This window comes from Primulina eburnea, chromosome 2, assembly GCF_022965805.1.
Source record: "Primulina eburnea isolate SZY01 chromosome 2, ASM2296580v1, whole genome shotgun sequence".
Taxonomy (NCBI): domain Eukaryota; kingdom Viridiplantae; phylum Streptophyta; class Magnoliopsida; order Lamiales; family Gesneriaceae; genus Primulina; species Primulina eburnea.
The window spans coordinates 42,622,312-42,633,849 of NC_133102.1; the positions used below are offsets into that span (position 1 = coordinate 42,622,312).

Consider the following 11,538-nt stretch of genomic DNA (forward strand, 5'->3'; position numbering starts at 1 on the left):
AAGAAAACTATTTTAAAACCTGAGCATATATGGTGGTTACAGACTTACAGTGACACCAAGATGATAAGGTTTGATAAAGAAAAAGAGAACACAAGATAGGCCACCTTTAGAATTGGCAGCCATAACCTTTGGTTTGCCTAACCTGTTAAGGAATCCCTTTAATTGGTGTAACGACTGTATGCTTTTGGCCCTACAAAATTAGTTAATGACACTGTCTTGTTTAATGACGGGTGTTTATCCAATTTGAAAGTTTTGTCCTAAATTGTACATTATTAATAGGCAAATGTAAAGGTTTCTTTTGAAGCTGGTGTGTGCATGGTTATGTCACAAAGCATGGATTCCAGCTCAAAAGGATTCAGTGACGAATCTGCACACACTCATATTCCACCTAAGAATTGAAGGGACGGAAAACAACTATCTTTGTTGTAGGCACTGCTAAATAATATGTGTGAATATGTATAGCATTGTATTAAATATATGTGGGCAAAAATTTGTGTGAGACGGTTTCACGAGTCGTATTTATGAGATGAATCTCTTATTTGGGTCATCCATGAAAAAGTATTACTTTTATGCTAAGAGTATTACTTTTTATTGTGAATATCGACAGGGTTGACCTGTCTCACATATAGTTAAATGATTTATAAACAGCTACCTTTAGATCCTTATTCTCCGAGGAATCAGGAAAGGGTTAAAAAATCAACAGCATTCCATCACAAGTCCCTTCAGTATCTAGCTCGATAGTGTTATCCAACAAGCGATCAAATTCAGAGCTCTTCTATAAAAATTCGAACAGGAAAAGATCTTTGGACTGGAGAAATTGATGAATTTGAACTAGACATGGAGATGGCTAACTCCTTTGACATTAATATTGACCAGATGATCAATTATATTAAAAAATATTGGGCTCAAAATCAAAAGGGTGTGATCCCAAAAACACCATGCATAAGGGGATTAAAAAAAGGAAAAAGGAAAAAGAATGGTCAGATCTTTAACTTTTGATGACCCAAAACTGACTCATGCAAAAAATAATTTAACATTAAATAACTAACTAGCCATTTCATTATAAATAGAATACAGAGGAGTCATGGTTGGATCAGCAAAGTTGGTCTCAAGAATTGGTGAACATTCTCAAGCATTTCATCTCATTTACTTATCAAATACGCCAAACTGAAAGTATAATGGGAGTAAAAACCAGCAAGTCACGAATTGGGAAGAAAAATATGCAGAAAGAACATGTCATCATGGGGATTCCCATTAGCTCACAAGATTATGCTTTCTCTGCAAAACCAGTTTTACCTGATCCCGTGTCTCAATACCAGCTTCTGCCTTCTCCAGCTAATCACTATTACAAAATCAGGCACAGTAAGCTATTCTTTCTTAGCCCACCCTCAACAACTATATAAGATATTTGAATAATTAGTCATTCATTTGATTCTAATGGAAATATGCAGGTAGAGTAGACTCAATGATTGCCAAGATTAACAAGCTCGGGCAGAGTGTGGACATAATTGCTCAAGGCATCCGAGAGCACGGTAACTACTCATAATTGAGATATAAACAACTATCATTATTTGAGGGAAAAAACCATGTCCAACATGTTCATGGCCTTTGCAGTGAGACTAGGACCCAAGTTAAGTGAAACCGTGAAAGGAAAATTGAGCCTGGGAGCAAGAATCCTTCAGTTAGGGGGAGTGGACAAAATTTTCAAGCATAAATTTGACACCAGAGACGGTGAAAAGCTGTTCAAGGCTTCACAGTGCTATTTGTCGACGACAGCTGGTCCTATTGCTGGACTCCTCTTTATTTCTAATCATAGAGTTGCCTTCTGCAGTGAGAGATTAATCAAACTCTCTTCTCCATCTGGAAAGCTGGTTAAAATTCATTATAAGGTATGTTTATCTTTGGTATTCTGAGCCCAACTTGCAATTACCATGACCTCGGCAACCAGAGAAACCAACTTGTTTCAAAATTGTTATACATTTGCAGGTTATGATTCCACTTCGGAAAATAAGGAGAGACAACGAAAGCGAGGATGTGAAAAAGCCTACACAGAAGTATGTGCAAGTAGTAACCGAGGACAATTTTGATTTCTGGTTCATGGGATTTCTAAATCATCAGAGGACTTTCAAGTATCTGCAGCAGGCAATCCATCAAGCTAGATGAGGCTTTGGCAGCATTATATTTTTTCTTTTATTTCGTTAATTTATTTTCCAGTCTTCCTGTGTTTATATTGTCACCCTTTTCTTGGGGTGGATAGATGTACATTTATTCTCAAATATGTGCCATTTTGTATAAACTCGGGCTTAGCCTTTTGGTGAAAGAACAAATATTCATGCTCATTTAATGTCCCCCGCAGTGAAAGACAATGAGCAAAAGTAAAGTAAGCAAAAGTACCAACAAAGTTTTGAAAATGTACACATTAATATCGATGTTATTCAAGCCGTACAAACATCAACAAATAAGTAGAGGAAGGTAAAGTCACTCCAGAAGATCAACCATACAATATCCCCGTTCTCTTCCTGACAATTCAATTCAAGAGTTTTATTTATCCTAGCGGAGACCATAGCAAAACGGAAATGAGACAACTACCAACTTCTCCTCCAACGGGGAATTTCATATCTTGTGGCCTATACGAGCAAGTTATCGCTTTTGTAAATGCATCCTTCAGCACGTTTTGCCATAAGTACCTCTCCTTCGGCAAATCCTTTCTTATATGTGGGAAAAGAACGAACTTCTGGCAGTCTTCGGTCTAGTCAGCGAAGTAGAGTCTATCAGGTCTGTTCGATTAACATAGAGCCGTAGATTGGGGAATCCCCATCCCTCTCCTTGCGCTCCGAAGCCGCTTTGAAATAGTTTCATGGGCACCTTCCTCTTCGATCCGAGTCATAGAAATGCAAATATGTGTTCATTAACCACCAATCCCTGATTGTTTACGTTCTGGGGAGGCGCTGTCACCCAACCTCTTGCCTTTTCGAGGCCTCTGCCCACTTTCAGAGTCGTGTCATGAGCACGGTGGACTGAATGGAGGAACATGAAACCAAGCTCCCTGAATACCATCCGGATTCCTTATTTTCTTGGGACTTTGTTGTTAGACTTTCGGATTGGAAATATGAATTTTAGGCAAAAGAGTACATATCTCTCTCTACTTTAGGATGTTCTGCGTAGACCTCGAATCCTTCATAGTACCAAATTCAGCTTTCTTTCCTACACGTTAAAAATTATGTTTTCCTACCAGTCCCAAGAGAAATGAATGCTTGGCACGGACAAATAGCGGGTGAACAGAGTCCCCACGAGGCTTGAAGGAACTAGATGAGATAGATCAGATCAACAGGAAGGGGGCTGGCAGCCTCCCGTGGTCCATGTTGCACCCTTCCTAATGATACTACCACAAATAGAATGATAAACATGTGGTGATGATTAATAAAGGATGATTTTTTTATTAATGATTAACAATGGTCCGCATAACATGAACAAACAGGTGAAAGGGTGTTGTAAATTTTCCAAGCAAAGTCCCGATGTTAAAGTTAGGGACTGTAGGAATATGTGAAAGTTTGAAGGCTGGAGAATGTGTGCAAAGACTAAAAAGTGTACCTAAGTATTTATAGGTTAGAGCATGACTTGATTTGGAGTGGAATTGTAACTTAATTTGTTCATGAGATTTAATTTGATTAGCCAGGATTTACAGGGATTACTGCAGTTTGTACAAGTACCTTATTATTAAGGATATATTTGTGTCTGGATGTAAATCAGAGATATATGGATATGGATATTATCTGCCGAGGGCATTATGTTGATCTGCAGAACAGGCTACATCTAGCCATTTGGGTCTGATCTTCCATTTATTTGTGTTTTTAACATGTGACCTTAGGGGTGGAAGCTTAGAGATGAATTTTGTATGTTGTAGAACTCAAGAGTTGTGGAGAATCAACCTTACAAAATTTTATTGCATGCCATTTTGAAGATTATATCATTTCGTCCCCAGGCAAGAATCTTAAAATGTTTTGCATTGAGCATTTATATTTGATGTGAATGCTGTCTGTTTATTTGTATTGCTTACTATGATATTTTGAGCATTGAAAAACAAACACCACCGGAAACACATATGTAGATTGTTAAACAAAGGTGTTGGTATTAATTATAGAGAACATCTATTGCACTAATTAGGGTGTTACATCTATGATCACAATTAGTTACAGGGAAGAACATCTATCACACTAACAAGGGTGTTGGTATTCATTTTTATTTAAACTTTCTAAATCATAATTAATGGTGAATGACTGTTGCTCAAAGATATCATGAATATATATATGTTAACGCTGCCAATGTGTGATTTCGAATAATTAACCAGTGGGGGGAAAATTAAAGTAGTTAAGTATCGTTGCACAACTGTCTTTATCAACAAAAAGAAAGGTGGGAATCGATAATATACATTCATAATGTACAAATTTGTTCAGGAAAACGAAGAGAAAAGAAAAGACATTCCTAAGTTGTGAAACTTAGAATAGAAGATTCTATATCAAACCGGAGAAGAGATGTAGAAGCCCTCACATGTTTCAGCTTCTTATGTTAATTTTCAAACTCACAACTGCCATTGTAACACGTCAGCTGTGTTATGCTATCACCATTCCCATAAATTATAATTCTAGCGCAACACTTCTGGTTCTGCCAAGCTACCAGAAAAATTTACCTGGCATCCTACAGGAAACTGAAGTCCTGCCTCATGGCAACTCACTTTGGTTATGTGTGGGCACGAACGGACATCAAGATATTCAAGAGCTTCACATGACATCAAAAGTTTGGTGATTCCATCGACTGTAATCTTTGGGCAGTTGCTCACCCTCAAGATTTTTAACTTCAACTTAAAATCATCATTTCCTAAACTTTGAAAAGCAGCATCTGTCAGCTCCTCGCAACAGGCAACATCTAGAGCCTCGAGCTTCCTACACAGAGTAAATATACAGTCCAAAGATATGTCAGATACATTTAAACACCAATCCATGCGCAAAATCTTGAGACTGCTATAACATGCCCCAGCCAATGACTTTATGGATTCATTAGCTATGTCCCGACAACCACCAATGATTAGTGCCTCTAGATTTCTGCAGTGTTTGGCCAAGGACAGTATGGCATCATCTCCAACCTTGTAGCAATCTAGCAACTTCAAAGTGCGCAAGGAAGAGGAACAACCTTTTGCCACGCTATATATCCCAAGATCACCAATATTAATGCACTTATTGAGGTCTAAATACTTCAAACTCCGGCAACCCTCAGCAAGAGCAGTGAGACCAGAGTCAGTTAAGTAAGTACAACTTTGCAAACCCAATTCTTCAAGTTTTTTGCAGTTCATCGAAAGATGAGTTAACAGAGAATCAGATATAAGTCTGCAACCAGCAAGATGTAATGCTCTGAGATCCTTGCAACCTTTGACAACAGTTGACAATCCTTTATCCGTTAACTTGCGGCAATAAGACACATCTAACGATTCCAAAGAAGTAAGACCCGATCCAATTGCCGATATTCCATAATCAGTTATACCTATTAAAACCATAATTAATATATTATGAGATCTATCAAAATAAGTTCGCTTTGAAGTATTATTCTGAAGAACTGCTAGCACCAAACTAAAATATAACTTGCAATCTCTGAACATTCAGTTTTCCTACAGAATGTAAAGCTCCACAGTGCAACAACAGTTGAAAACATTATTAGTTCCATCAAAAAGTAAACAACGGATTTAACAATAATTTTTCCCAATAGTATACAATAATAAATTTAAGAAGCAGTCACTGTGAGGAAATCCGTCTCAAGGAATAAGATTTAAGCGGATGAAAGACTGCTTCTTTTCCATAATTCGAGCACCAGTAGGTCTTGCAAAGGTATATCTTTCCGCCCATTTGTTTTTCAAGTTTCCATTGAAAAACAAATTAGCAACCTGTAAAGGTCTTTTCAAAAAAAATAATACTTTGACCCATTCAATCAAATAGGATAGGTGTGACAATGGATCCATCAAATTAAATTAACCATTTCAAATTCATATCAATTTTCTAAGAAAAACGACTTCAACAGCCACAATATTCAACTCTCGATCAGATGATTTCATCGACGGGTGATAACAAAGACCAATAACAATAAAGAAACAATTTTAAAACTACTTCCCAATATAATGCAACTCAGAAAAAAATCACAACAGGTCGGTGGAAGAAAACAAGCATTCAAATCAAAATGGTATCTTTGTAACAATGTCCAACAAAAAAACGTGGAAAGTAACGATGAGATTGATACACCTTTGCAATTCTGTAGGTTTAGAACGCGCAACGCGGAAAACGCTGTGGAGATGACGGAGAGATCGGAGTCGGTGACCCCTGGATAAAAGGAGCGTGAGACGGACTGAGAGAGATCTAGCTCGCGGAGGCGCGTGAATCTGGCGGCGATCCGGTTGAGCATATGGGGCCCGGCACGAGCACAGAGTTTCCTCCTCTCTGTGCTCTGGAGGCGGAGCCACCTCTTGCAGACGAGGCCGAAGAGATCTTTCTCCACGTCCAGTTGAAGCTTGGACAGCACGGCCCGAAGTTCATCGTCACCCAGGCTCTCATTTATGCAAGCCATCACAGATAACCTACTCACTACTCATCGGACTCGTTTTTCCACAATTGTGAGTTTTTACTGTTTTTATTATTTGTTTAATAAATATATCAAATCAACTATTTTTTTATATTAAAAATATCATTTTTAATTGTTTTTATCCAAATTTTAGCAAATATAATATAATAATTTCTCTAGAAGATTTTTTACTTGACTAATTTCAATATGACTATTGACTAGTGTCTATTAATATAATAATGTTCCAAAAAATAATTAAAAACCTCAAAGAAAAGGCAAAAATTTGGTGAGATGATCTCACGAGTAGTATTTTGTAAGACATATATCTTATTTGGGTCATCCATGAAAAATATTAATTTTTATTGTGAATATCGGTAGAATTGACCAGTCTTATATATAAAAATTCGTAAGACCGTCTCACAAAAGATGTACTCCAAATAAAAAATGTTTCTTATGTGTTCTTTGAGTTTTTTTAGGACAATGGAACCACAACCACTACCTATATCCATTATTTAATTTGCCTGTTGTTAGTCATCCAAGTGGTAGTAGCTTACATTGAATTGTTTCTCTCAATTTATTCCAAAACAATTTTTTACCACATAAGAAATTTGTATAGAAAACCATGTATACGACTGCAATGTTGCTTAGTTCTCACTTTTTCACTTGATACTTTCAAGTACGAATGGTCAACAAAACAGTGCATGGAAGTATAGATAGTGGCAGTAGAGAAATATTTAGAATTTATATAAATTAGTATATAAATAGGATGTATGCATTTCTTGTACATCAAATGAATCATAAAGGAGTAAACTTAAGCATTATTGTTACTACCAAAACACCATATAAATATATAGGTATGCTTATCTTAGCTTAAAACTGACGACTCTCCAAATTCTATACCCAGTAACTCCGAGTTTTGGGCTGTAACATGTGAGTGAGGGGCTAAGGCTAATTCCTCTAATTCCACGTGAATATTTGTGGTCTCGATAATCACTCTGCAGGGTACCACCACATTCTCCTCACCAATCAACAGACAACAATCCTCGTATACACCTTCACAGGGAGGAAGATTCAACAAACAAGATCTAGGAGCTGATAACCTCTTTCCATTGATGAAAACCTTTCCTTGTTTTTGACCCCTAGCATAAGACGATGATGGCGTCCCAACAGCTCTGACACGTATTTCATGTCCCCTTTGGCAAGAGCATGACGAACCCGAGTGGATGAGACTTGGCCTTTCTCCTTTGAGTTGCTACAGTTTATGTCTTTAGAGTCTTGGTTTTTGTCCATGACAGAATCTATTATACAAGCACTCATGCCAAACTCGGCACACAGTTGCACCAGGTCTGATGCATCACCAGCGGCTTTGTATCCAAATCGGTAGTTTTGACCTGCCACACTAACAATCGTGCTTAATGTATCTGTTTTTGGATCAAAATAAAATGTATAAATCTGGAAGATCAACAGAGAAATTCTATACCAGCAACAACACCACGGACTCCAAGCTCCTCTGATAACTTCTCAACAAATTGTCGTGGGGTGAGATATCTAACTGTAGAAAATTCAATTTGGAATTCCTTAGGGATGACATTATGGCAGAGCAGACCCCAAGAGGAAAGAATTCGCTTTCGATCACATTTGGCAACTATAGGAGCTCTGTTCAAAAAGTCACAACGGTCACGAATACACATCCAATCAATTTCTTAGCTTTATGCCACCACAGCAGGTTAATTATTTATTATTAAATTACTAGAAAATTGGAACAGATTGATACACAAGCATGAAATAAAAATCTAAAAATAGCACCCATCCGACTCTTTAATATTTTAAAAACACGAAGGCTTTAAAGTAACTAATGGATAGAGAGCTAACCCTCAACTTCGACTAATCTCGAAATAGCAAAAGTCGCTAGCGTAGTGGCATGAAAGATTTGACAGTCATGCAAAACCAGTATTCTAACACGATTTACTTCATGTCCTTAATTTGTATAAAAAGAGCATAAACAATAACTTATGGTAATCACACAAGTATATCAAACAAACTGCTCGATGTATGTGGCTATAAAATATCAAATTTCAGAATATGAATCCTTACACCAGTAATATTTGTAGATAAGTAGTTTGAAGTATGGGTTATTTATGAGGGTTTCATTTACTTATTCACAAGACATGTCTTTAGATATTGATCTTATGCAGGGACAACAAAGTTGAGAAGACAGAGGGCATACCATACCTAGGTTCCCACCCAAGTATCTCAGCCATTCCAACGAAGGACAAGAGAAATGGAACTCCTATCTCCGCAGCTTGGATGGCAAGTTCTCGATGACCAATGTGAAGGGCATCAAACTTTCCCAAAGCTACTATCCCTCCTATTCGAATGAATAACACCAAACAAACATCAATCCATCTGTTAATCACATTAACTTGTAATAATAAACCATAAAAGATTGTCGAAAAAGAAGAAATTTCCCAAATAATGTATTGCAGGGTATGGTAAGCACGGCACAAGCATCACTATAGCTGCAATATGCATCAAACTTTCCGTTTTCAAGCCAAATCCCTTCAAATTTTAAATGAATGATATTTTTTTTAACAAAGAGTCATCACACATCAAGAGAAATAGAAGTGTACAGCATAAATTACAGGACAAGATTAATTGCAACAAAGTAGAAATTATCAAACAGTTTCCATAATATTAATTAAGCAGCACATAAAATGAAGCCCGAGGCTTTTATTCAGGTCATATTCAAAAAAGAGAAATTTTGATGAATGATGATAGATCTTGACAACGATAAGAAAAGCATGAACCACACCAAAAAATACCACAGTGATGAAAAATGGATGACGCCAGATTCACACTTAAATCTTTATTTTTTTTATATAAGAAACTATATTTTATTAAATACTTAACAGTTTTTAATTACAATAAGCGGACTAGAAATCCACTCATGACAAAATACTAGACAATACCCTAGTCCAATCAAAAATACACATGAGACCAATCTCTCAATAAATCTGAGATTGAGACATTCAAAATCTACATAAGATCCCATCAAAGTAGATATTTGACCTCCATATATTTTAAGGCAATTATAGTACAGAAGGTAGGCTAAATATCACGAATGGATCATGATATATTTGCACAAAGCAAAAATCAGTAGACTACAGTCCAAATTTAACTATGATGCTTCTTTGACTGAACAAAACAAAATCCTTGAAATATTTAAAAGGTAGAAGTGAAGTCACAAGTCAAAACACACTTTATAAGAGGCATTATAATCTTAAAGATACTGAAATACTATATATCCATTATTTGGACTCTTGTAAGTTAGAATACTATTTTCTGGCTACTTGTTTCCAGCAAACTGAAAACCCAACAACATTCAAAGAAGCAACCTGCCACAGGTGATAATCTTGCAGATGGAGGATCTGGAACATCTCCAGCTGGGCTGTTAAAAGCAACATACCGTGGTAATAAGAATCGTGAATAGTTGAGAATAGAAAATCCCCCAAGATTAAGAACAGGGCGTGGAAATTGGACATCATTTAATTGGTGGGTCAGTAATGTACATATACAAGGATTCATTGATTGCAGAAACTATGCAAAAAGGGAAAAAATCGAGGAGAATTCTGCCATAACATAAAATTGCAGTAATGTGAAGAAAATGCAGCCTAACATGTATATCAATCACACCCATCGTCCAAAATTGAATACCTCATCGTTCACTAGACTAAGAAATGACAAGAGCGAACAAATTGATTCAGCTGGGCGAAACGAAGCATAACACGTTATCACAATAATATCCAAACTTTAAAACAAACAGTAACTCGTCCAAAATATGCCAACAGGAAATAATTCACCAAATTAAGAAACCAAATCAACGGGGGGAAATTACCTCAAGCAACCAGAAAGGAGGGGTGGAGGAGGATGTATTGCACTCCGAACACAATTTTCGTTATTAACGAAAGACACACGAGCCGGGTCGTCGTCATTATTAGTATTGTTAACAGAAGGATGGGAAGAAGCGGAAGAAGAACATGAATGGGTGGTGGGCAATAATTTAAATCTGAAAAATCTCTTGGAGGAACGAAATGGGAATTGTGCAATGTTACAACCGAACGAAAAGGGAAACGAAAGAACGAAAGAAGAAGAGAGGTGGGATGGGCTGAGGCTGCGGTAATGATAAGAATTTCTCCAATTGGAATGGTAACCATAGAACCCTAATTGCAGAGAATGGTGATCTCGCAACTGCTGTGAAATACGAGACCCACTTAACATCACTCTTTTTCTTGCGCTTCCTTTATCCTTTTTGCCCTTTTTCTTTGATAATAATTAATGGCTAATTTGTTTTCACTGTATTCATGGAAAAGAGGTTTACTTGCTGGCAGGTGGGAGAAGAACACAGCGCCAAGAAAAAGGTGGTGGCAGGTAGACCTGGCCATGGTGACCCAGACGCGGCTCGTGGTCCACAGACCGGTTAATCGGGTCGACAAGTTTGACTTCAAACTGGGACCATAACCGATATTAGATGGGACGATTACAGCTTTATCTTTTAAAAATTGTTGACTCGACGGTCCGACTTCGACCTGGACCGACCCCAATCCTAACCAGCTGGGTCTGTCCCCGACCCATACTGCGGCCAGGTCTAGGGGCAGGGATTATATGTGTGTGGCAACAACTATTAAGCCGAACCCAATGTGTTTGGAGGCAAAGGAGGGAAAGGCCTCAGTCGAGTAAAAATCCGGATACGCTGACACATAACGCCCATAGTAGGATACAAAATGTAAGCTTTAGACAAACTGGTGTCTCATTTCTATTTTTACTCAAATTATTCTTCCGAAAATCATGCATTTTTAATTATTATTAATTGTTTTTTTTATTAGTTTAATAGGTTAGCGCTAACATACTTTAACTTATGCTTCGTACCAGAGAAAATTC

General features: G+C 37.3%; 3 protein-coding genes across 3 annotated transcripts; 1 reads left to right on the plus strand and 2 right to left on the minus strand.

Annotated features, from left to right (window-relative positions):
- Positions 1-1,093: 1,093 nt before the first annotated feature.
- Positions 1,094-2,339, plus strand: LOC140823350 (putative GEM-like protein 8). Its single transcript, XM_073184639.1, has 4 exons — positions 1,094-1,362; positions 1,452-1,532; positions 1,615-1,889; positions 1,987-2,339. The coding sequence occupies exons 1-4, from the start codon at positions 1,179-1,181 to the stop codon at positions 2,161-2,163; spliced, it is 717 nt and encodes a 238-aa protein (XP_073040740.1). The 5' UTR covers positions 1,094-1,178; the 3' UTR covers positions 2,164-2,339.
- A 2,018-nt stretch (positions 2,340-4,357) lies between these two features.
- LOC140823349 (uncharacterized) lies at positions 4,358-6,665 on the minus strand. Its single transcript, XM_073184638.1, has 2 exons — positions 6,285-6,665; positions 4,358-5,535 (listed from the first exon to the last, which is right to left on the minus strand). The coding sequence occupies exons 1-2, from the start codon at positions 6,604-6,606 to the stop codon at positions 4,643-4,645; spliced, it is 1,215 nt and encodes a 404-aa protein (XP_073040739.1). The 5' UTR covers positions 6,607-6,665; the 3' UTR covers positions 4,358-4,642.
- A 649-nt stretch (positions 6,666-7,314) lies between these two features.
- Positions 7,315-11,479, minus strand: LOC140823358 (FAD synthetase 1, chloroplastic-like). Its single transcript, XM_073184652.1, is given in 6 exon segments — positions 7,315-7,722; positions 7,725-7,991; positions 8,081-8,256; positions 8,833-8,968; positions 9,996-10,048; positions 10,496-11,479. Coding segments are annotated over 6 exon segments (1,272 nt in total). The 5' UTR covers positions 10,879-11,479; the 3' UTR covers positions 7,315-7,465.
- Between the last annotated feature and the right edge of the window lie 59 nt (positions 11,480-11,538).